At 36.0% G+C, this 27,237-nt stretch overlaps 1 protein-coding gene and 1 long non-coding RNA gene across 4 annotated transcripts in view; one reads left to right on the top strand and one right to left on the bottom strand.

The window, feature by feature from the left end:
• LOC111746587 overlaps window positions 1–10,342 on the bottom strand; it is a 44,841-nt gene extending 34,499 nt beyond the window's left edge. The window contains exon 1 of one of the 3 annotated variants that reach the window (XR_002783186.1): window positions 10,300–10,342. This is a non-coding gene — a long non-coding RNA (uncharacterized LOC111746587). Of the gene's footprint in view, window positions 1–10,147; window positions 10,186–10,299 lie in introns of those variants that run through there. The other 2 variants (XR_002783185.1, XR_002783187.1) reach the window with 2 other exon arrangements.
• The window catches only part of GORAB (golgin, RAB6 interacting), a 23,561-nt gene continuing 6,628 nt past the window's right edge, over window positions 10,305–27,237 (top strand). The window contains 5 exon segments of the mRNA XM_011371717.2: window positions 10,305–10,550; window positions 10,553–10,642; window positions 15,695–16,052; window positions 23,450–23,551; window positions 25,676–25,816. Coding sequence (XP_011370019.2) covers window positions 10,328–10,550; window positions 10,553–10,642; window positions 15,695–16,052; window positions 23,450–23,551; window positions 25,676–25,816 — 914 coding nt within the window. The 5' untranslated portion in view covers window positions 10,305–10,327.

Genomic DNA, 27,237 nt, shown 5'->3' with positions numbered 1-27,237 from the left:
TTCCAGGTGACGTTACTATGTGCTACACGCATTACAAAAGAAAAGCGCTGAAAACTGGGATAAATGAAGTTAAACCCTGTGTTGTGTATGCGTGTTGATGTGTTTGTTTTCTAACAGTATCACCTCTCGGAGCCATTAATATGCCAAAGTCTATGTGTCTCACTAAGAGGGACAGTGTGTACACTCTTTCACAAATTCAAACTGAGCATGGAATGCTTTACGTCCTAAGCACAGGGTCTTTTACCCACAGCCATCTCCATAATGCTTTTTATGATGCGGCACTCAGTAAATGACAATGAAATGCATGAATTAGCCTGGGCTAGAAGCGATCTTAAATCACAACTCACTCCTCTAACCACCACGCTGATATTCTAGTGACTCTTCATTTAAATGAATCTTTTTGTCCTAAGTAAATGAAATGAAGTTTGTTAACTAGAAGCTCCTAAAACTCAAGTTTGAGGCTCCCAAGTCTCTGAAAGTATGTATTTATAGTTTGTATTATTTCTCCTTCAGGAGGCACCACAAAATGGCGTAGCCTTCATGTTCTGCAAAACCTGCTGCCACTATGTCAGCTGAAAGTGACTCAGTGGCTTTTCACTAAATTTATAAGCTATGCCTGAGAAAACTGAACTTAAATTATTGATATGACAGATTAAAATTCACTCTAGATTACCCTGGGGTCACCTTTAAGACTTAGGTATTCATCCTCCTGGATAGCTAAAATGCAGGTCCAAATAAGAACTAAATTTAGATCCATTCTTTGTATGTATACTCTTTGTAATTACATTAGCTTCAACCATCTCACTTCTTAAAATTCCTCTTAAGACATTTATCACCTGTACTATAGTTAAAAAAAAAAAAAAACAAAACTAAGCACCTTACCCAATAGTCTTACTTCCATTCTCCTTGTCAATATTTTAAAACTGAAAAGCCATGCAGAAATCATCACATTGTAAATATTACCACAGTTGGAATTCCTTCTGAGGACCATCTGAAATTTCTACATCAATTTTTTTCACAAGTAGGGACTGACATCTTTAAACTTGAATCTACAGTACTGCAATTTGGCATTCCACTTCAATTCTTTAAAAGCTTCATTTATATTGATCTTGTCTTTTGGAATTTCCTGTAGGCTGCTTCAGATAAAATAATTTCCAGCCGAATCTTCATCTTATCTGCTCTCAGTTTGACATTACGCCTTCAAAATCAAATCTTATTATTTAATCCAAAACAAAAACACTTTATTACAGAATATTAAATCAATAACACTAACAGACTGACCTTGATAATTCATTTTTACCATGACTGGTAAGTCAACGTTTAAGCTTTGACTATTGGTGCTCAGAGTTTTGCAAATTTCTTCCAGACTATTCATAATTTAACAAGATATTCCAACTGCCACACACAGAAACACTATCCAATCACTTTGTGTCTTAGACCAAATCATTGTTTTACTTTCTCATTTTCCAAGTAATCTCATGGTCAAAATTAAAAAACTAGGACTGAGCATAAAGGCCAAACATTTTACCTCCCTCTGTTACCTTCCCACCATCTTCCTGAGTTGGTGACTGTGAAAATATGTTAAGCCCAAAATAGCAGCTGTGCACAGCCAGGTCAGCCCCAGTCATTTCCAAACAAAAAGGGAACTGACAGAAACCCCCTTTACAAGTCTAGTGTTTGTAAATATCCAATGAAATGACTTCATCCAGTCAATTATTTCTGGCAAAATAACATAGTAATTAAACTGAGGACTGATGGAAACTGTTAAACAGGGCAACCACTTTGCTGAGCAGTTCTAGTTAATGCTTTTAATTCATTTTCATTTTTAAAAAATGCTTGAAATACTAGTGTAATTAAAAGGAACTGCCTCTTCACTGAAAAACATATTTAAAATATTCCAGTGTAGAGAACATATGGAAAAGGAAGGAGAAACTCAGTTTTCCAGTATCTTCTTAGTGTCAGTCGATTTATTTTAAGTATGATGAATTCTGAAATCAAAACACAACTGTATTCAAATATAAGTAGAAATGACACCCTAAAGCCAGAACATCATACTGTACAGACTCGGGTTCATAGTGAATATACTGTCTGTAGAATATTTTTGCCCTGTCCACTCTCCTTTTGGCTCCTCCAACTGGCTACCAGCATACCTTGATTCCCATTCATTCGTTCACCTATTCACTCAACAAACTGAACCACCATCTCAGGCATTGTTCTAGGTTACATACAAGATAGCAGTAAACAAAAACACTGGTCCACAGACCTCTTCTATGTGCCTAATGGTTATGCACTTGGAGAAAGACAAAAGTTCTAATACACAGTAACAAATTGGAATGCAAAAGCTGATAGGAAAATCTCTGGTGCTTCCTAAAGGAAAATGCAAGCTGTTAAATTACTTGTAGCACTTCATTTTTCAGACTCTTGGATACAAATAAACACTATTTTTTCTAGTACCTGATGCCATGGATACAAAGATTAAAACAAAAAGGGAAACTTTTAGGCCATTAGTAACAGTCTAAAGTAAAGAGTAAGAGAAGTTGTTAAAAGTCAAGAACTTAGGGAACTCTTTCCCCAAGCCAGATAATTCCAAGGTAGCGTGAAATGGGGCGAGTTAGTGACCTAAAACAGCTCCCGCTACACTTGACAAATATTTCTCATTTCTCTGTCAGAGTACCTGGCACTGAACTTATAAAAGATTCCCCTGGATGAGTAAGCACACTCTTCTGAAAATGCAAATAACATGGGGTGTGAGGTTAAGGACCAATAGTCATTCACATTCTGCTCGTAGGAGCTATAAAAGAATCTTAAAATGTTTGCCACAATTCCTTGTAAACTGAGGAATACTATAAAATCAGAATGGCAGGGTAAAGATCATAGATCGTAGAGTCATGCTGCCTGAGTCTGAATCCTAGCTGCACTACTAACAAGCTATACGAGTATGCAAAACTAACTTGAATTGTTTGGTGCCTCAGTTTCCTCACTTATAAAATGGGAATAGTTGAAACTACTCCGTAAGGTTGTTGAAAGGCTTAATTTAGTTACTTAAAACAATGCTGGAACTTATTACTCCATTTTTGACCAAAATGGAGTAATAGGAGCTGAATTCATGCTCCTTCCTAAAAGAGCCAAAAACAAACAGAATATATAAAAATAACAATTTTCAAGACACAGAATATCAGGCAATGAAGGGCAGTGATCCCTGAGACATGGGAAACAAAAGAAGTCAGCCTTAAACTGCCCTCAATTTATTGCCTTGAAAGAGTTCCCAGGCCACAGTATAGGACGGGGTAGAGAGGAGAATCCAGGCAAAGCCTGCGGGACTCCCCAAGTTAAGAAGATGGAGTTCAGTGTATGAGGAGAACAAAAGGGTGGCAACTTGCAAGATATAGTACCAGAAAGGAGAGCGCTGCACAGAAAAAAAGAAAAACAAAAAACAAAAAACAAAAACCATGGAGGTCAGCAGAGAGTCCGCTCAAGTATTAGCAGAGTAGCGATCAGCACATGCACATGAGGAAACTACATGAGGCCAGGGGGAAAAACCACCCAAAGGCATCAGAGTACAGCACACAGCACTCACATGGGGCCAGGAATAGTGGCTACTGTCAAAAGGCAGACTGGAAATCCTCTTAATTCAGAGTAGCTGGTAGAATATTCAGAAGATTCTTATCTCAGCAGTAGGAAATAATTAGTTTTGACTGAACATTTCTCTGGTAAATGTGTAACAAAATTTAAAAGCAATTCTCAAAAAGATTAAACTATTTACAAGTAACTTAACTGCATCTCAGAACAAAGCTCAAAAATATTTATAGGAGAACGAAAATAGCTACCACCCAACAAGATAAAATTCAGAATGTCTAGAATCAAATCAAAGATTACCAGGCAAGCAAAGAAATGGAAAAATATGAATCATAATGGGGAAAACAAATAATCCATTGAAACTAATCCAGATCTAACACAGATGTAAGAATCAACAGACAATGCCATTAATATTTATCATCATTGTCTTCTATATGTTTAAAAATTAAGAAGAGACGTCAAAGATATATATAAAAAAGACCCAAATTGAACAGCTATGCATGAAAACTATGTCTGTGATAAAATCAAATACACTGGATGAGAATAAAGATTAGACACTGGAGAAGAAAATACTAATGAACTTGAAGACACAGAAATTCTACAAAACAAAGTAAAGAAAGAAAAAAGATGTTAAAAAGTTAAAAGAGCATCAATGAACTATAGGAAAACTTCAGTGGCTAATAAATGTATAATGGAAGCCCCAAAAGAAGAGAGCAGGGTAGATGGAAAATGTGTTCTAGAAATAAGAGCTGGAAAAATTTCGAATTTCATGAAACTATAAATGCGCCCATCCACGAATCTCAAGTAACCTCAAACACAGAAAATATGAAGAAATCTACACCATGGAACATATTCAAATCGCTCAAAAACAGTGACGAAGTAAAAATCTTAAAAGCAGACAGAGAAAAAAGATACATTATATTTGAAGAAACAAAGATGAGGACAGGGTTCTCATCAGAAACAATGCTAGCCAGAAGACATGGAGCAGCAGCTGTAAAGTACCAAAAAAAAAAAAAAAGTCAAATTAGAATTTTAGACTCAGTGAAACATCTTTCAAAAACAAAGGCAAAATGAAGAGTTTTTCACATATATAAAAGATGAAAGAATTTCATCCACAGCAGAATTGTACTATAGGAAATGTTAAAAAGAAGTCCTTCAGGCAGAAGGAAAATTTTACCTGATGGAAATATGGATCTGCACAAAGGAATGAAGAGCACGGGAAATTGTATCTATGTAAGTAAATATAAGACTTTCTTATTTACATCTTTTTAAAGGATTCTGTTTAAATAACAGCAATGCATTTTGAGGTTTGTAACATTTAAGTGAAAGGTATAAAAAGTACTATAAAGACTAGGAGGGAAGAAGTAGAAAAATATATTTCTAAGTTTCTTATACTACACATAAAGTGGTATAATAGTGCCTGAAGGTTGAATGTGATAAGTTAAAGATATTTATACGATGTTAAGCAACCACTAAAATAACAGAACAAAGTTACAGCCAATAAGTTACCAAAGGAAACAGAATCAGTGAAAGAAATTCAATACAAAAGAAGATGGAGAAAGAGAACAAACAACAGGTGAGACAAAGAAAAAACAGACTGAAATATCTTGGTTTATGATTTAAAGCTTAGCTTAGAGGTTTAAAATCTAAACATAATAATCACATCAAATGTAAATGGTTTAAACACACCAATTAAAAGACAGAGATTGTTAGATTGGATAGAAAAGCAAGACTAATTATATGATGCCATAAGAAAGGTACAAGTAAGTGAAAAGTTAAAAAAAAAAAAAAAGAAAGAAAGAAAAACATATACCACATTAACATTAAGCAAAAGAAAGTCAGAGTACTATCCTAACATTAGACTAAGTAGACTTCAGGCTAATAATACCAGGCAAAAAGAGGGCAAATTTTTGGCAATAAGTGAGTTAAATAATCAAGAAGACAAAGAATCTTAAATGTTTGTGACCCTAATAACAGAGCTTCAAGACACATAAAGCAAAACTGAGAGAACTGCAAGCAGAAATGGACAAATTCACAAATATAGTAGGAGATTTCAGTTCTCGTCTCTCAATAAATAGTAGAATGAATAGACAGAAAACCAGTAAGGATGTGGGAGACTTAAAAAACACAGTCGACCAAAAAGGACCTAATTGGCACTGATACAATACTCCATTCAACAACAGCAGGATACAGTGCATGTTCATGAGTACATAGAATATTTTCCAACAGTCTAAATTCTGGGCCAAAAAACAAGTCTCAATAGATATAAAATAATTCAAATTATACAAACTACTTCTCTGACCACAACAAAATTAAATTAGGGATCCATAAGAGAGGTCTCCAGAAATCTTCAAATACTTAAATCCAAACGCACACAGAGAAGTCCGGAAGTCATCAGATACGAGCTTCCAGTAGTCTCTCTCAGAGGAGCTGTATGCATGGTACTTCGTTCTCCCAACAACGTGTGACAACACAAGGTACTGCCAAGCAGGCAAGTTCCTCCAAACCTCGCTGCTGAGGATGATCACTGTGATCACCGGAGTCGTCATGCAGGCAGGCACGCTGCAGCCACACCACTGACTTTGGCCACCCAGTCTCCAGCCTCTCCAGAGATCAAACTGATAAAGTGTGACTCAGGAATCCAGATAAACAAAAACAGGCATTCACCATAAATTACCTTGTTAGTATAAACTATCTGATGAGCACAAAGGCCCAAAGTATATAAAGACAAGTTTATCACCCAGGATATTCTAAGCATTTAGAGGTTTTCTCCCAGGAGCCAGTCCTTTCTTTGAAATGTGCAAGGTTTGAGCATCGCAAACCCTCTGAGTTAACGTTTTACTAAACAATAAGAAAATATCATGAACTTAATGCCAATACGTTCAACAACTTACGTAAAACATGTATCTTGAAAAAAAAAATCTACCAAGTCACTCAAGAAGAAATAATCTGAATAGCCCTAAACCTATCAAATTCAATTTGTAGTTAAAGTTTCCCGCAAAGGAAACATCAATTGGCTTCATTGATAAATTCTACCGAGTATATAAGAAAGAATTAATACCAATGCTACACAAGTATTCCAGAACTGAAGAAAAGAAATTATTTCTCATTTGGTGAGACCAGTATTATCCTGAACCCAAATGAGGCAGACATTACACAAACCAAAACTACAGACCAATATCCCTCATGAACATATGCAAACATTCTAAACAAAATTTTAGACAATATGTAAAAGGCATAATATATTATGTCTAAGTAGCGTGTAACCCAGAAATGCAAGATAGGTGTACATTGGCTAATTCATCATTAACGATCTAAAAAGAAAAATCGTATTATCATTTCAATAGATCCGGAAGCACACAAGAAAATCCATTATCTACTTCTGATAAAAGTTCTCAGCAAACTAAAAATAGAAAGACGTTTCATCAACCTGATAAAGGGCATCTACAAAAAAAAACTAAAGCTAACATCATACTTAATGGTGAAAGACTAAGCTTTCACCCTAAGATCAGAAACGTGACAGAGTGTCCAATCTCACTTCTTCTATTCAACAAAGAAATAAAAGGCATGCAGATTGGAAAGAAAGAAGTAAAACTGTCATTTGCAGACAGCACGATCATCCACTAGGAATTCAATGGAATCTATCTTTAAAAATGCTGCTATAACTAAGAAGTGTTTATCACAATTAACAAACATAATTTTATTTCTATATAATAGATGCAAAAATATTGAAAACTGAATAAAAATGCTACATACAATAGCATCATGTTATTAACTACGTAGGGATAAATCTGATAAAATATGTGCAAGACCTACATACTGAAAACTACCGAATGTTGCTGAAATACTATTTTAAGGCCTTATAAAAAATAAAATGGCATCTTGATTCTAAACCTATTTTTAATGTTTTTCATTTACTAGCGAATGAGTCCATGGCTACAAATAGTTATAAGTAATAAACAGGGTTAATGTTATTCATCGTCATAGAAATTCATACTAGAAAAGACTCTCAGAATACATGAAATGTGAAAATGTTTCCACTCAATACTTAACTCGGAAAGGTTTCAATATTTATTTGAGTGCTTGGTAGGCATCAAACATCCTGTTATACACTGGGTGAATGAAAGCTGCATCCCCTGATCTTGTGAAGCTATTACCTAGTAAAGGGAAATAGAAAACAAACAAGTTAAAAACAGATGCAAATAATTTAGAAGTTGTAATTAGTGCTATGAAAGTAATAAAGAACAGATATGGGGCGGGGGGCGGGGGCAGTGGGGAACAGAGGTATTATCTGGATAGAGTGGTCAATGAAAGTCTAAGTACACATTCAGGTCAAAAGCTGAAGGAGAAAGAACCAGCCAGACAAGGGAAAGATCCTCAAAGTCAAATGGAACAGCATTTGGTAAAGCCCTGGGTAGGGAAGTAGAGCATTGGGGGAGAGACTGGCATGCTCTAAAACCCCCAGAAAAGCCAATTTGGCTGCAGTATAAAGGGAAAGCGAGCCTAATGGTCATGGAAGAGAGATAAGCAGGGGTCAGATCATGGAGGCTCACACAAGAAATATTCAAAGCGCAGCAGGAAGCCATTTTACAGTTTTAACCAGGCTACAGACATCAGATTTTAATTTTTTAAAAGATTACTCTAGCTGCTATGGTGAAGAATCAACTGGAGGCAATATAATAATCTTAAGTTGTCACAGATGGTCCCTTTTGCCATAACACATAAAAATGCTGAATATGTAACATGTTTTTTATTTAAAAGAAAAAAATACATCACAGAACTTAAAAGAAAGCAGAAAGAGAAATCCAAGGTGGACTCTACCTGCATACAAGCTCTGGGAGCTGAGTATCCTATACACATCTGAAGACAAGACCACTGAAATGAATTTCAAAGTCTGGAAAGCATGGTCCATGTGATAAGAGAGTATTAGAAAAAAAGCCTATTGTTCCGGAAAGGCAGTAAGGAAGAATGCTGTGAGTGGCAGAGTAGTATTTAATATGTATATTTTATATATATAACATATATATGTAATATATATACGTAATATATATACGTAACAGCACCCACAAAAAAAATCTCCGACACCTTTATCATACATGGGAATGAGATCCAAATTTATATCACAAGTTGAAAAAATTACTTTAAATCTGGTTTAAAGCAACTGAAACTTCTAGAAGCTCAGAAAAACCAATCTGTAGATAGTCTCTTAATCCAAGGTTTAGAACAAATAACTTCTTTGAAGCTCCCAATAAAATACTACTTAAAGAAATCAGTCACCAGGAAGGAGAGCCAACAGAAAAAAGGAAAAAAAAAAATTTATAACCTTGCAAACTAGAAATTACCATTTTACACAAGTGACCCTATTTTTTTTACTATAATCTCGCTCACGCTTTGGTTTTCATTCAGAGGGTAACACAAAACCTTTTAAAATACCATAATATCCATGTCTATTAAGATTGTTGATAGTTCTTGAAATTCACCCAGTGAGCTAAAGAAAGTTTATCTATAAAATTTAACATGAGGCATACAACATGGTTCATTTTTATTACATGGAACTAGATAACTGCTGTCTATAAATGGGAAACTGAATTAACTACCAGACTACTACTGATCCCCATCTACCATTTTGTAGCTAATCTGTCTCTCTAATGTATTTAGTCTATGTTCAAAAATGGGATGTATCTGTCTTCTTCAACCCTTTTGAATGGCATTTTAACTTTTAAACGCTAGGAAAAATGAGTCCACATTTAAAATGAAACATTTGTGCACACCCAACTTTCACAAACCACTTTAAAGTTTAAAGGGGAATTCCAAACATCCTTCCCCTGTGATCACCTGTTTAAAACCGAAATACTCATTTAGACTCTTTCCTTGGTGTGGTATTTTACTTTGTCTTCTCCTGTATTTCAATTTGTTAAAAATATTGACACAATAAAGTCGAAAGCCGCGCCTGGTATTTTAAAATGTAAGCCCAAATAAAAGGGTTTTTGAAGCGCTAAATAGAAAAGAAACGGGAAAAATGGAATAACCGGTCTCTCTTAAATTATCCTGATCAGTATGCTTTTTGGCAACGTCTGCGTCTTTTAATCTTCGAAATCTTGCTAAAATTGAGAAAATGGAAGCCCAGAGAGATGTGAGTGTTCGAGGTTAAAAACAAGCAAAAAACCAGAATAAAACCAGGACTCCAGGCGGGAGACGCCAAAGGAATGTTTGCCCATTTCCCAGGGCCGGCGTTTCACACTGGCTTCTCGAGCCATAAAAACAAACGAGAGGTCGTTTTTAAGGGGACAGCTTTAGACATCTCTTAGGAGAAAGGTTACAGATCAGCCAAAATCACCCACAAAACATCAAAAACGCCACTCGCAATCCACTGAAATCTGGGAGCCGCTACGGCCGGCGGGCGACCTCGCAGAGGAACCCTGTTACACGTGTCTGCTCCCTTTCCATTAATCACAACCCCGTCCTCTGAGATGTTTCTTCATAGTTAAACACCTAAATCTGAACATTCTCTCGAGTCAACCCGCAGCACAACTCCAGCGCGGTTCTGAAAGGAACCTCCCCAGGTACACACCTCAGAAGCACCAGGTAGAGGGCTCCGCCCCAGTGAACTTACCGAGGACCCCGAGGGCAGCTACGTCCGCCCTTTCCCGCCACCGACTCGTGGCCACTTCCTACCTGCCTGTTTATCTCCACCTTTATCCCCGTCGCTATTTTCCCACTTACCTCTTGAAGCGATGAACCCAACGAGTGTATGAGACAGAAGAGAGCGCAGAGCCGGGTCAGGGAGAAGGAACATCTGTGTGGCCAAGGTTTCCTCGGTGGCGTGTCAGGCACCGCCGGGGGCAGCCTTGGGGGGAGCTGCAAGACGCAGGGGTCCTCGTGGCCCAAGCTCGTCGCGCTGATTGGTTGGCTGCCGCGGCCGGAACCCGGATGTGCCTGTGTGGTCGTGTTGGCAGTCGGGGCTCCGAGGTTTGGGCGTTCTGGGGGTGCTGGCAGCCCGGGCGGATGGCGCGGGGTTGGGCTGGCTTCTCTGAGGAGGAGCTGAGGCGACTGAAGCAGAATAAAGGTAACGGGATGTGCCCGCGGAGGGTTAGTTCTTGGGTCTGTCACGGGGAAGGGGCGGGGCTGCAGCCTTCGAAGGGAAGGGGGCGGGGAGGAGGGTACTGTGTGTGCGATAGGGGACGGGGCTCTAAGTGGCAGGACGGCACCGCCGGGGTCCCTGAGGTGGATGTACTGGAAGCCGTGACGGGAGGGGCGGACTGAGACCTTTTAGAAAAGAAAGTTCAGGAACCCATTTCAGGGATTTAATTTTTTTTTTTTTTCCTGTGAAAGGAATGGGACTTGGGAGAGGAAGCACGCCTACAGCCTGCTTGTCTTTTCCAGGAGGATTGCTGTATAGATCAGGGGTTGGAGGGTTGGAGTCAGGGTGAAGGAAGGAGGGGCACACATCATCTTAGAATTGTAATGAATTTATAGCAGCAGATAATGACTGAGAAAGTGGAAGCACAGGTCTTAAACGCAAAACGTCGGTGCTTTTCATAATACATCTGGCGTCTTGGCATTCACTTCTGGTTGCCAGATGATTTTTGCAGTTCTTTCCAGTTCTTGAGAGTTAGCAAACCATAGGGGTCTTTGAAAGGTTAGGTATGAAATGTGTACACACACACACACACGTTTAAGCCAAAATTTTGTGCTTCCCTTTTTGGCTTTATAATCATTGAATGAACCTGCACTATTTTGTCATCTTTTAGTGAGGGAACTAAGTTTGCTGATACTTTGTGAGAAACTCATGGAGATATAAACTATGCTTTGTGGTTGAAATTTTATAAAATTCTGTATGGTGAGCCTGGTAGTGCACACCACTACTGAGCTTACACCACTCTTGGTACCATAACTGAAACACTTTACCTTAGGAGAAAATTAAATAAACTCTGCCATGCTTTTTATTAGAGTTTGTGAGAAAATTGGCTTGCTCAGGTAGGCCTGTGCATTATATGTGAGGATCATCTAGGGCTGACAGGTGGGAAAGGAAGTAAATTAGTAACACAGGACCAGTGTAGCTAGTATACATTGAGGATATTTTGACTGGTCCAGAAGGCCTTTAAGATATAAAAGTTACTCTATAGTATGTAGTTACCTGACTCTGTCTAGCTTAATGTTCTCAAATTCTCTTGCTCTGTATTTTCAACATCCATTCATTTATTCAGATGTACAGAGTACAAGTACTCCTGCTTCTGGTCTGACCTGAAGGTACAGGTATCAGATTTTACAGTAGAGATGCCAAAATGAACAAGGCATTATCCCAGCCTTTAAAGAGTTTCTAGTCTAGCAAGTTGACAAATTATAATATGTGATAGTAGATGTTGTACAAGAGCTTGTTATCAAGCTAGCAGGGGATACAGGGGGTTGGGTGGAGCTTGGGAAGGTATCATAGAGATTATGTTTAAGTGGAGGTGAGTTTGCCAGGGGAAAGACTTCACGTAGAAGTCTAAATTAAACAATAGATTCATTATGTAGGAGTACATTTCTAAGTATCTCTACAGTTTGGGATACAGAGAGGGGTGGAAGGACCTTAATTTCAAGGCCTGTCATTTCAGTTCTGGATGTTAGAGCATAGACACCAATCCACTAATCTGTGATCACCTTGAGGACAGAGGAAACATCTTAGCATCTTTGTATACTCATAGCCAAACACAGTGATTGGCATATAGATCTCACAGCTCTGCCTGTAAATATTTTTGCTTTGGATTTCTCTTTTGTAAAACTAGAAGAGCTGCATCTTTAATTTTTAAGGTTCCTTTCAGCTGTTCTCCAACTGTAAAAATATAACTAAGTAATCTATGAAAATGGAGTTTGTTACCAGCAAAAATAGGGACAGTACTCTAGAGAAACCCATATGTGCATTGGTGAAGGTCAAGAATGTTATTAACACTGGTTTATAATATTAAAAAGCTGGCAATAAACCAAGTGTTCACCAACAAGGGAGTGGATAAATACAGTGTGGTATATATAAGCACCCAGTGGGCTGCTGTCCAACCAGTGGAACTATATGAACTGTAGTCACGTGCATTAATATGTATAAATTTCATGAATACAATGTATGAAAAGAGCAAGTTGCAGAAGATTATATACAGTCTAATTCCATTTATAGAAGGTCAGAATCATACAAAACAGGTATATTCTTTTAGGAATCTAGGAAATCTATAAAGGGAATGGAATGAAACAAAATTCAGTGTGGTGGAGAGGCAAGGGATATGATCAAGGAGGGGCAAATATGTAAGGAATTTTGAAGGTAGTGGTCATTAGTATATCAGGTTGAACCAAGTTAAGCTGCAGTAACAAATAGCTCTAAAATATCAATTGTTTAAAATAATAAAGATTGATTTTTTCACTCTAGCCATATGTCTGTCCTGAGTTGGCAGGTGACTCTGTTCCTCACTATGCTTTGGTGCTATCATGTAGGAGTTCACTGTGGCAGGAGGAGAAGGTTGAGAATTGAGCATTAGTAATAAAATACTTCCACTGGTAAGTGACAGATACCACTTCTGCTTCCATTTTACTTAACCGAAGCAAGTCTATGGCTTGAAGGACAGGAAATACAATTACCTTGTGTGGTCCAAAAAAGGGTAACATTCTATCCTTGAACAGCAGTTATGTCTACTATAGTTATGTTGTATTTGTTAAACTATATTGTTACTTTTTTTATAATCCTGATAGGTTGGATTTTGTATGTGTGACATATTATTTGATGTATGACTTATTTAATAATTAAAAAATGGAAATAAAAAAGCAGTGCAGCTACAATGCTTTAATTGTGTTTTTCTAGTTGTTGCTAACATGAAAAAATACAAACAAACCAAAAGAAAAATTGACGAAAGACATGAATAGATATTTCTTAGAAAAGGAAATTTGAAGAGATGCTTATCACCATCAATAAGCAGAGAATTGCAAATCAAGAGTACAGTGAGGTACTACTACATACCTATATACCTATTTGATTGACAGAAATAATAAGTCCTTTATCAGATGTCTGTTGCAGATCATTTTCTCCCAGTCTGTGAGTTGTTTACTCATGCCCTTGATGTTGTCTTTTGCAGAGCAAAAGTTTTAAATTTTAATGAAGTTCAGCGTACCACATATCCTTCATGGATAGTGCCTTTGTGATATATCTAAAAAGTCATTGCCATACCAAAGACCATCTAGGTTTTCTCCCATGTTATCTTCTTGGAGTTTTATAGTTTTGGGTTTTGCACTTAGGTCTGTGATCTATGTTGAGTTAATGTTTGTGAAGGGTGTAAAGTCTGTGTCTGGATTCATTTTTCTGCATGTGGCTGTCCATTCTAGGATCGTGTGTTGAAAAGACTGCTCCATTTTATTACCTCTTCTCCTTTGTCAAAGATGAGTTGACTATATTTATGTGGGCCTGTTTCTGGGCTCTCTGTTCCCTTCAGTTGATCTAATTATCTGGTTTTTCGCTAATACTCACTGTCTTGATTACAATAGCTTTATAGTGAGTCTTGAAGTCAGGTAGTTTCAGTCCTTCAACTTTGTTCTTCTTAAATATTACGTTGGCTATTCTGAGTCTTTCGTTCCTTCATGTAAACTTGAGAATCAGTTTGTCAGTATCTACAAAATGACTTGCTGGAATTTTGACCGCGATTGCTGTGAATCTATAGATCAAATTGTATGACTGACATCTCGACATTATTGAATGTTCCTATCCATGAACATGGAATATCTCTCCATTTATCTAGTTTCTTGATCTCATTCATCAGAGTTTTGTAGTTTTCCTCATATAGATCTTATACATATTTTGTTAGATTTATACCTAAGGTTTTCTTTTTTTTTTTTTTTTTTGAGTGCTAATGTAAATGGTATTGTGTTTTTAATTTCAAATTCCACTTGTGATTGCTGGTGCATAGAAAGTAATTGACTTATATATTAATCTTCTGCAACCTTGCTATAATGGCGTATTAGTTCCAGGAGTTTTTTTGGTCATATATTTTATTTCTGGTGGCCTGATTTGATTATTGTTTGGGAGTTTAAAAATGCGCATTATAAATCTCATAGGTAGGTTCTGTGAAAATGCAAAATAAAATGGAAGCCACAGTACAGAATTTGAGAGTCACTGTTATTAATTCATCTAATGAGTATAACTGGATGGTCAGCAGGCCATTGACATTTTCTCATGCTGCAACTAAAGATCAGTAGCCAAGAATAAGATCCTTTTGCAAGATACAGGAAGTCTCTTTGTGTTTCTGGCTAAAGTCAACAATAATAACATTTTACTATTGATAGTACATTTATCTTTTTAAAATATATATTTTTTACATATATGAGTTAAATTCTCCAGTTGTCCTTACGAGGTTAATGTTGGCATGGACAATACAAAAAGTATAAAAGAAGTATTATTATTTCATTTATAATTATTTTTAAAAATTGCTCTGAGTACTTCTATCTTCCTCTGTTGCTTTGCTCAGGCTGCTATTGAAGTTAGCTTGCGTACATTCATTAAAGGCTAACTAGACTTTGGGAAACACAACCTTGGACTATTGTGGAAGGTGAAAGAAAACAATTTAGGGTAAACTAACATTCCTAAAATAAGAAACCTCATTCAGTTAGTCTTTGTGTATAGCATCTACCTATGTATCAAATTGCCCTAAGATTTGTTAAAATTTAAGAGAGGTGAAGCCCATTTGAAAACTCAATCACCATTTTATTTCAGGAAAGCAGATACATTCATTAATCAAATTTAAGACATATCTGAGAATTCATTTGTCAATCTGGCTTTGCCAGCTTAGTTATCTTTTTTTGATGGTTATCAAATCAAATTGAAAAAGAAACTTTGCTTTGTATCCTAAGACCTAACTCATTGACAGATGGACTTTCCTGAAGATAAATTGACAACTAGGACAGTTTTTGTTAAATATTAACAGTATGATCAAAGACCTATTGACATTCTTCAGGAAGATGGCTGTTTTCCCCTTAGTTTTTAAGTCAGAGAAAGGGAGACCATATAGAATTACTATCAAAATTTAATGTTAATCTTTTATTAGAGAAATTGTAATTATTTGCTGTCCACACAAAAGCATTGGCCTTCATTTTCTTTTTGCTGTAGATCCATTTGAAGCACAGCGGCGTCTCTCTGCGAAGAAAAGTCGACAACAGCTTCAGCGAGAAAAAGCCCTTCAAGAACAAAGCGAAAAACTTGGACTTCAAGATGGATCGACCTCATTACCTCCAGAGCAGCTGCTTTCAGCCCCAAAACAGAGATTTAACACTCAAAAGCCACATTTTTCTCTCCCTACTCCTCCTAGTCCTCTTACGCTCACCTCTCCTGTTGGTGTTGGAAAACCACAGGGTGTTGAAAGTCAACCAAGGGAGCTGGGACTTGAGAATTCCTGTGACGGTCACAAAAATGCTGAGGTTCTACCTCCAAAGCCAGATTGCAAAATGGAGAAAAAGAAAGTGGAATTGTTAGTAAGTCTATGTATCCATGAGACTTTTTACCATTTTACCTCTTTTTCCCATTGGGTTTTGAAGAAAAGTAATTTTAACATTTTCTCTGTTTTACATTTTAACCTAGAAATGAGATAAATAAATTATTGAAAAATAGCTACTACCTAAATATATATTATAAGCCAGTCAGTGTTAGGCATTTTGTATGTTTTATGTCATTTAGTCTTCACAACATCCTTACAATGCATGTTCATTATTTTCACCTTACAGATGAGCTATCTTAGATTCAGATAAGCTGTTGTATTCCCAAAGCAAATATGAAGCTAATAAATAGCAGAGATGGGGGTCTCAGAATTCAAAGTCTATGCCCTTTACACCACCAGAAGCGTTTGTGATATGCATAGTACTCCTCTCCAAATTGAATCTGTTCTTCAAGTTCCAGATTGCATCTTCGTTGACCCAGAAAAGGGTACTTGGGAAGAGACATGTAGAAATGGTCAAAAGAAAATGTAGGGAATCGAAGGGACTAATTAAATAATTCAGTTGCATAGTTAGATTTCTTTTTAATCCTTATTTAATATGTATGTATTTTAAGCCACCTCTAGAATTTAGTTTAGCTGCATTATTGTGAAAATTGCTACTCTACGACTTATCAGTTCATGTAATCAGAATTTTTTACTGTATGGTTTATGTTTTAATATCTAAGTTGTTTCCTGCTGATTTATCACTTGTAGGGAAGAAAGGATGGCATTTGTTCCTGTTTTCCATTTTCTGAGTCTGTTATTCAAAGTATCTTACATTTTTTCTAATCAGGTATTTTTCTAATCTCTGCTGATCTTGATTCTGTACTTTGAGTTTAAAGTATTATCTGCACACCAGGGATTTATAACCAAGAAATCATTTTGACAGGAAATAGAGAGCTGCATGAATAATGAGACCAACTTGGAACAAGTACATTTAAATGTCTTTAGGTGTAGTTTAAGTGTAATTTACCAACAAAGGCCTGAGACAAGTTGGGGGTGGGTTTGAATTGAGCAGAACAATTTAGATTGAATGTGATGAGAAAAATTATTCTGTTTTTAGGTACTTGGGAAATTTTTCATAGAAGACATAATATCATGTTGTTGAAATGGAGAAATCTTGAGGCAACAAAATGGGGAACAAATCTGTAGCCCAGAGAATGCTCAGAGATGACATCTCACTTCTTTGACAGAGGCAAAGAATAGGCCAGAGAATAGTAAAGAATTAAGATTGTGAAGAAGGACTTTGAAGTAGATGATTCCTGTCTAGTGAGTTCCCTGATGCAGTATTATACCACTGAGGCCTCTGAGAGGCCCTAAGCAAAGTGTAATGGTTAGAGAAAATCCAGGTGGCAGTGTTGCAGACCATTTGAAATTCAGTGCTGAGTGAGTTGAACTTAGGCATCTGGTAAGGAGATACGATGCCTGCAATAGTAGAAATGAGAAAGGACCAGTATCAGTACTAAGGTGGAGGCAGTAGGAATGGAGGAAAAAAGGATTTTTTTTAGATGTGGTTACTGTCTTTGGGAATAGAGATTTTTGATATAATGGCTGTAAGAAATTAGGAACGAAGAGCTTTGTCATTACCTTGTTTAATTTGAGTTGACATCAAGTTCTTGAATTTATGGGAGATTTTAATATACGTCTTTCAGAATTGGACAAATAGGAAGACAATTCATGTTTTCAGTTCTTTGAAGTTTTCCTTTAACCTAGCATTCAAGTTTTAGCTCATAGTATCTCACTCTGTTTAAAAATGTTTAAGAGCTGAAAAGAAGTGAGCAAATAGAAAGAAAATGAATGTACTAAACACTTGGTTATTGTCCTAAGGGTGTTACATGGTAGGGACTTCCATTGTAGGAAACTCTGGAGTCACTTCTGTTCAAGGTGGCAGAATAGGTAAATTCTGTACTCTCCTCTCATGATCACAAAAGAATTGCAACTAAACTATAAGACAGCCGTCATTGAGAACCACCTGAAGACTAGCTAAACAGAAGTCCTATCACTAAGGATATAAAGAAGAAGCCACATCAAGACAGATAGGAGAGGAAGAGACTCAGAATGGGCAGGTCCCACACCATAGTGTGGTAATTAAGAATTGAGAGGGAATCTCAGCTGCGGAGGTCCCCCTTGAGGAGCTAGGGGTCTCAGCCTCACACCCTGCTCCCTAGCCTGGGGTACCAGTGCCTGGAAGAAGAGTCCTCATAACATCTGGCTGTAAGAACCAGCAGGAATTGCACCCGAGTGAGTCAGCTGCTGGAGCCCCAGGCAGTCTTCTTGAGGTCACGCATGGACTTGCTCACAGATTCACTTGCTCTAAGTTGGCAGGAGCAGCAGCTCAGAAAGCACCAGGGGCATTTGAGGAAGAACTGAATTGACTAGCTTCAGGGCGAGGGCTGAAGGTGCAGGGGTCAGGGCGGCTATCTCTCAGGACGGAAGTACTGTCAGGCACTATTGCCTCTTTGTTGAGCCCTACCCCTACCCAGCCAGCAGGTGCAGGCAGATTCCAAATCTGGTTTCTCAGTAGAAACCTTGCAGGCCAGAAGAGACAGGCGTGATGAAATATTCAAAGTGATGAAAAGTTAAGACCTACAACCAAGATTACCCAGCAAGGCTATCATTTAGAATCAGAGTTTCCCAGACAAGAAAAAGCTCACGGAGTTCATCACCACTAAAACATTATTACAAGAAATGTTAAAGGGACCTTTTTAAGTAGAAAAGATTTTTAAAAATGTGAATAAAAAAATATAACAGTGAACAAAATTCTCACTGACAAATGTAAAAATTTAGTAAAAGCATTGGATTGACCAACATTAAAGTATGCACAAAGGTTAAAAGGTAAAAGAAAAATCATCTGTAATTACAACAATAAATCAAAAGGTAGACACAAAAGAAGTAAAGGATGACAAAACATGGAGGAGGGTAGTAAAAGTGGTAGTGATTTTAGAACATGTTCGAAATTATGCGACCATTTACTTAAAATAGACTGCTATAAACATAGGTTGGTATATATGAAGCAGATAATGACCATAAAAATCTACAAGAGATCTACAAGAAATGGAAAGGAATCCAAACACTAGAAAGTCACCAACATACAAGAGGAGAGCGAGAATAAGGAACTGCAAAAATAAGACAAAATATCAGTAACTACATACCTCTCAATAATTAAATGCAAATGGATTGAACATTTCCAATCGAACAACATACTGTGGCTTAATATCTGAAAGAGCAAGACTCATATATATGCTGCCTACAGGAGACCCACTTCAGATAGAAAGACACACTGAAACAGAATGGAAAAAAAAATTTCAAATGGGAATGAAGAAAAGCTGGGATAGCAATACTTGGACAAAATAGACTTTAAAACAAGGGCTGTAACAAGACAAGAACATTTTATAATCATAAAGGGATCAATCTAACAAGAGGATATAACTCGTAAACATCTCTGCACCCAATGCAGGAGCATGTAAATGTATACAGTAAATATTGAGGGATTTAAAGGGAGAGAGAAAAAATAGCAATAGGAGGGGAATTTAATAGATCAAACAATATGCACAATGAACCAGTGGCCTTAAATGACACATTAGATGAGATGGATTTAATTGATAATCTTGGGACATTTCACCAAAAGCAGCAGAGTATACATTCTTTTCAAGTGCACATGGAACATTTTCCAGGGTAGACCACGTTAGGCGACAAAACAAGTCTCAAATTTAAGAAGATTGAAATCTTGCTAAGTATCTTCTCTGATTACAGTGATAGAAACTAGAAATCAACTATAAGAAGAAAAAAATATGTAGAGGCTAAATAACATGCTACTAAACAATAAATGGCTTAACATCAAGGAAGAAATCAGAAGATAACTTTTGAGACAAATGAAAATGAAACGCACCCACCCAAAACCAATGGGATACAGCCAAATCAGTTCTAAGAGGGAAAATTTATAGCAATACAGGTCTACCTCAAGAAGCAAGAAAAATCTCAGGCTAGCTTTACATCTAAAGGAAGTACAAAAAGAACAAAGCTCAAAGTGAGTAAAAGGAAAGAAATAATAAAGGTCAATGAAATAGAATCTGAAAAACAGTAGAAAAGGTCAATGAAACCAGGAGCTGCTGCTTTGAGAAGATTAACAAAATTGATAAACCTTTAGCCAGACTCATCAATTAAAAAAGAGAGTCCAAATAAATCAGAAACGAAAGAGGAGAAGTAACAACCGACACCACAGAAATACAAAGTAGTATAAGGAAATAACTACAAACAATTGCATGCCAACAAATTGGACAACTTGGAAGAAAAGGGTAAATTCCTGGAATATACAGTCTTCCAAGGCTGAATCAGGAAGAAACAAAATCTGAACAGATTGATAACTACTAACAAAATTGAATCAATAATCAGATGGCTTCACAGGTAAATTTTACCAACATTCAAAGAGTTAAATACCCATCCTTCTCAAACTATTCCAAAAAACTGAAAAGGAGGGAAAGATCTCAGACTCATTTTACGAGGTCAGCATTACCCTCATAACAAAATCAAAGATACCACCAAAAAAAAAAAATTAGAGGCAAATATCCATGATGAAAATCTATGCAAAAATCCTCAAATTAGCAAATTATATTCAGCAATACATTAAAAGATCATACACCATGAACAGTGGGATTTATTCCTAGGATGCAAAGTTGGTTCAATATTGACAAATCAGTTAACATGATACACCACATAAAATGAAGGATAAAAATCAGATCTTATCAATAGATGTATTTTACAAAATCCAACATCCATTTATGATAAAAAAAAAAAGTGTGAATAGAAGGAACATACCTCAACATAGTAAAGGCTATATATGACAAATTCACAGTTAAGATCATACTCAGATGAGATAGAACACTAAAGATTCCACACACACACACACACCAATTAAAAGCAAATAATTCAGTAAAGTAGCAGTATAGGAAATTAATATTCCAAAATCAGCATTTTCATACACCAGTAACTATCAGAGAAATTAAGAAAACAGTTCCATTTAAAATTGCATCAAAAAGAACAAAATAACTTAGAATACATTTAACCAAGGAGATAAAAGACCTGTACTTGGAAAGCTTATAAAACACTGAAGAAAGAAATTGAAGAGGATATAAATAAATGGAGAGATATACCATGCTCATAGATAAGAAGAATTAACATTGTTTAAATGTCCATACTACCCAAAGTAATCTCCAGATTCAATGCAATCGCTATCAAAATAACTAATGGCGTTTTTCGTAGAACTAGCACAAATAACCACAAAAGACTGAATAGCCAAAGCAGTCTTCAGAAAGAAAAGCAGTTGGGATGATCACACTACCTGATATCAAACTATGCTACAAGGCTATAGTAAAGTAATCAAAACAGCATGGGACTGGCATAAACACACACACACACACACACACACACACACATATGGAACAGAGTAGAGAACCTAGAAATAAATCCATGTCTATATAGTCACTTGACAAAGGAGGAAAGACTTACAATGGAAAAGAGTCTCTTCATTAAATGGTGTTGGGAAAACTGGGCAGATACATGCAAAAGAATGAAACTGGATCACTTATACTATATACAAAAGTAAACTCAAAATGCATTAAAGACAAATATAATACCTGAAACCATAAAACTAGAAGAAAATGTAGTCAGTGGACTCTTTGACATCATTCTTTGTAATACTTTTGGATATGTCTCAGAAGAAAAAATAAGTGGGACTATATTAAACTGAAAATATTTTGCACAATGAAGGAAACCATGGACAAAACAAAAAGGCAGCTTACTGAATGGGAGAAGATATTTGCCAATGGCAAACCTATTAAGGGGTTAACATGCAAAATATATAAGGAATTCGTACAACTTAACACCAAAAAAAAAAAAAAAAAATCCCAACAACAAACAATCTCATTAAAAAATGGGCAGAGTACCTGAATAGATGTTTCTCCAAAGAGGACATAGATTGCCAACAGAGACATGAAAAGATGCTCAACGTCACTAATCATCAGGGAAATGCAGGTTAAAACCACTTTGAGATATCGCCGCACACATCAACAAATCAAACAAATGTTGCCAAGGATGTGGAAAAAGGGAACCTTCATGCACTCTTGGGATTGTAAATTGGTGCAGGCACTATGGAAATTAAAATGACAGCTACCTTATGGCCCACTTCTGTGTATTTATTCAAAGAAATCCAAAACATTTACTCAAAAAGCTATATGCACCCCCATGTTCACTGCAGCATTATTTATAATAGGTAAGCTATGGAAACATCCTAAGTGTCTATCAAGTCAAATGGATAAAGAGTGGTATATATATAGAATGAAATGTTACTTGGCCATAAAAAAAGACAGAAATTTTGCCATTCGCAACAACATAGATGGACCTTGAGAGTATTATGGTAAGTGGAATAAGTCAGAGAAAGACAAATATGATTTCACTTACATGTGGAATCTAAAAAACAACAAATGAGCAAACAAAACAGAAACTTGTAGATACAGAGAATAAATTGGTGGTCGCCAGATGAGAGACAGGTTGGGAAGATGGTGAAAAAGGGGAAGGGATTAAGAAGTACAGATGAGCAAGTATAAAAATAGTCATGGGGATGTGGAGTACAGCACAGGGATAGTAGTCAGTACAGTAATGTGTCAGATGGGTAGTAGACTTATCAGGATGATGACTTTAAGTTACATAAATGCCTGATCACTGTTTTACACCTGAAACTAATAATATTGTATGTCAACTGTAAGCAAAATTTTTTAATTAAAAAAATGAAAATAAATGCACATTCAATCTGAAAAAAACTTCTAGGCATAGAAAGAAGTAGGAAATTGTGACACATAAGAGGAAAGTCATCAAAGAAAACACCCACAAATGATGGGAATTATCAGGCAAAGAATATTTAAACAGCTATTACAAATATGTTTCATGTGTCTACGAGTGTAGAATATGAAGTGATTTAATGATTAAATTATTAAATGATTTAAAAAACCCTAAAAATATATAACATAACATTAGCTACAGATTGATTTATTTTGCTCTCCATTTTGCATATGATACATAATAAACTTATACAAGTTTCTTTGTACTCCTAAAAAATGCCACTATTCTGACTTCCAGTTTGTGGGTTCTTAGATTATATACATATAATAGATTTCAAAGGGCCACTTTCTGTAAGCCTAAGCCTTCTTTACTTCAAATCATAGTCTTTGTTCCTATTAGAACAAAATAATGAGCTGCAGATGGGTTCCTTTTAAGAGGATTTTTTGAAAGAGTATATACATAATCTGGTTGATTGAATTTTACATGTAGGAGACAGGACTGGTAATGTGTGGGGTGGGGTTTTAAAACTAATTTTTATACTTTTTTTTTTTGCTCCCCAGGCACGAAAAATCTCGTTGGGAAGTCCTCCAACAAGAACAACGGCTAATGGAAGAGAAAAATAAACGTAAGAAAGCTCTTTTGGCTAAAGCTATTGCAGAAAGGTGAGACACCTGAACCAGAAGAGGTTGTTTGTAACCTGCAATCGGCTGTCATGTTTTATATTTATTTTCCCTTTCTTTTCTAATAAATTAACATTTTCTCTACGACCAATATTTTAAGACTAACTAAACAAATTGTGCTTTTTAAATTATACTGAAAGTTCAGTGTTGATTTATTAAGGAGGACTTTTTAAGCATATATCATAACATTTATGAATACAGGTGCAATTAAAACAAGAACTTAGCATCAGAGTTTTCACTATTACTCATCTACTCATGCATGATGGAGCAGCTAACAGCTATCAATATAAGTAAATTAGGAACAAGCGCAGGTTTTAATTTGGACATAAGGAGGTCATCAGCTGGCATTTAGAGGAGTAAGATTATTCCACAAAAGTGACTTAAACTCCCACAAATCTTAATTATGTTTCCTATGGACAATTCTCTTAATTTACCCTGCCCCCACCGATAGAAGATACTTGATATGATTTAACCTTTTATCGATGACTCGGATCACCATGACAAGCAGTGTCCATGCTGCATGCAGTTCAGTTTCTCCCCTCCTAGTGTCAGTTTAACTGTCAGCCATCCCTTTTTCTTTACTGCATTGTCCTGCCCTCGAACGGCAACATGCCTGTTTGAGCCACTGTTCCCATCCCTCACCTCTCTTTCTGCCCTTTTTGTTTGTAGTTTCTCCTGTGCTGTGGGCTTAGAAAACCAAGCTCAGTCAATAAAACAATAACTGAGAGCAGCAAGAACTACATACAGACAAGTATTCAGTGGCATTTTCTTTTTAGATCTCTAGAAAAGTCTGGCAAAACTATAATTGTTTGAAGCTGGCGTGTGTGTTGAGAGGGAAAGTAAAAGGGATGTAGAGAAAGTCAGATGGATATAAGAGTAACAGAATTTTATCTGCCAAAGGGATATAGTATGAATTTGAAAATGATTTATTTTCTTCTCCTACTGGTATATCTTGATCTTTCATGAAGCATAGGTAATATGCAACTTACTGAACTTATGTTTCAAGAAAAAAAAGTGATTATTGGAAGCATTTTAGTAGTCTTCAATTTGGAAAAGGTGGTTTTCTGGGGATTTTACAAAAAGATTTACAGGCTTAGTGCTTGTTCTGCTCTATGTGCTTTAGAATTAGGACAGAAAGCACTGATATAGACATAAATGTAAGAAAATAAAACCTGGTTATTATTAATGAATAAACACCGAAGTATAGTACTTGAAGTAAATGAATCGTACTATTAACTTTTATAGGCAGAAAACAAGAGTAAATGCATAAATAGAGTAGAAATCGAGAAAAAATTGCAATATTCTGGTTTTATGTGGGAGTTTTATTCTGTGAGAATGTGTGCAATTTTGAAATGAGTGAAATCACAATGAGAAGATTGGCTTTCGTCTTTGTTTATTCTTGTTTTTTAAATGTGTAATGTATTTGGGAATTATGAAGGGACTAAGAGATGGTGAAATTGGATGTGCTTTTAAACAAGAAAAAAACTATGCTTCGTTTTGAGCCCCAGACAGAAAAATTTTGAGGACCTGTAGTTTTGCCTAAATAACAAGAATCAAAGCAATAAAAGATTGGGGAAAATGAGTCCTGAGAATGTTAAAATCTAAGAGATGTTTTTAGACATATAATGAAATAGTGTTTAATGCAGGCATCTGTTGTTGGTGTCTACTGGGTATCAGACAAATGCGAATGGGCTTATTAGCAAAAAGAAATTAAGGCTGGAGATTTGGAAAGCTGTGTTCAGTGTCCCAATGTAAAGAGAATACAGATATAGTCTTTTATTGCTTTTTCTCGTCCTTGTGGAATAAATATAGACCTCCAAATGAACTGTTTATTGATGTATTTTTAAATCTTTTTCTCTTGTGTATAAAAATTATATGTACTATAGAAAATTTGGAATAATATAGGAAAGAGGCACAAATATAGTCTGAGAGATATATCAAAATGTTACCAGCATTTATTTAAATTTTCTGTCTTTTTCTAATTTTTAAAAATTATACATTAGAATCATATTGTATTACTGTAGCTTGCTTTTTTCACTTATATCGTATATGGATATATGATCTTAAAATGCTTTTTTGTTTTCACTCATGTTCCTGACTTTCTAGATCTAAAAGAACTCAGGCAGAGACCATTAAACTAAAGCGGGTCCAGAAGGAGTTGCAGGCTTTAGATGACATGGTGTCAGCTGACATTGGAATCCTCAGGAATAGGATTGATCAAGCCAGTCTAGACTATTCAAATGCTCGGTGAGTTGGGGAAATTGTTCTCTGAACGAGGAGTTCAATTTAATTAATGTTATGCTCGCTTGGACAAGAATGTTTACGTACATCATCATTTAAGCCTCATAACAACCCCATTAGGCACTATTTATTCTTGTTTTGTATCAAATCAAGTGTGTCTCTTCTCGAATCTTATTTTACTTTACCCTGCCCTTTAATCTTGTTCATATTCCTGTTAGAGTATTTCTTGCATTATTTATTAACATCTTAGTCTTTCCTGCTAAACCAGCGGGTATTTACTGTTTGGAACTCTAAATATCTGAATGACTTGCACCAAAACTCTAAAATCAAGTCTCTGCTCTTTCTATTAAGAAATTTTGATTGTCCGAGATTGTCCTTAGAGATTAGCCCAGTTCTCATTTCAGTTTTCATTAAAGAAAGATCTAGTTTATTTTTTTCAAGACTATGAGTATTTTAAAGAAAATACCACTCTTTCTTGAAAGCTTGAAGGTTTATTTTTTTTCTTTTCGATTGTTCTGTATAAAATGATTTGCTATCACATGTTTCCTCGGTTTCAACTATTGGCATTTTTTAAGAGAAAAAAATTATCATGGACTATTTTTGAAATGAACTGACACATGTAAAGAATTACGTGAACTTTGCAAACAGATAAAAAGGCAAAAAATTAAGTCCAATTTCAGGGTTTTCCAGTTCTTTCAATGTTGCTTTAATCATCCTGGTTTGTCTTTTTTCACAAGGGAATGCTGTGTTAATGACTCAGTTTTCCATCTTTCTCTGTAACACTAGAAGTCAATCAGAATGCCTCATTAGTTCAGGGTAAACCACAGCATCAGAATATTTATATAATAATTTAATAAAGCGGAAATGCTTGATTGTGGTTTTTAATTCGCTGTTTATTGTTTAAGAAAGTGGTGGTGTCCCTGTGATTTTTGTAATTGTTGTTTGACTGTGTGCGATTAGACTTAATGAGTTGCCTTTATTAATTACCTGCCTAGATTAAAGCCATCAGTGGCTGATAACTGGAGATTCCATACTTCTACTGATAAGGTCGTTCAGGAGGTGACCAAGATTTTGTTAAGATTAAACTAAGCCAAGATATTTAGCATGTTTTATTCTCTGTAACTGAAGATTGCCAGTGGAACATTTTTATGCCATTATAGCCTTTTACATAAATAATTCAGATTATTCTGGATACCTCGACAGAAGAATCACGTGGTCACATTTTAATTTTGTCTTAGAGGAGGCTGGAGAAGGATGGCTTTGTACATTGAACATTATATAAAAAATATCATAGTTTCAGCCTTCAGAGAACCACAAATGTGGGATTACTGGTTGAAGGAGAAAATATCCCACAGCATATAAACATTTTTAATGAAATTTTAGTAAATTTTTTATATCTTTTAACAAGCAGAAAATGGCAATTTCTC

Source organism: Pteropus vampyrus, unplaced genomic scaffold, assembly GCF_000151845.1.
Source record: "Pteropus vampyrus isolate Shadow unplaced genomic scaffold, Pvam_2.0 Scaffold194, whole genome shotgun sequence".
Taxonomy (NCBI): domain Eukaryota; kingdom Metazoa; phylum Chordata; class Mammalia; order Chiroptera; family Pteropodidae; genus Pteropus; species Pteropus vampyrus.
Note: the sequence above shows the minus strand (reverse complement) of the source record. Positions and strands in the feature narration are given on the sequence as shown.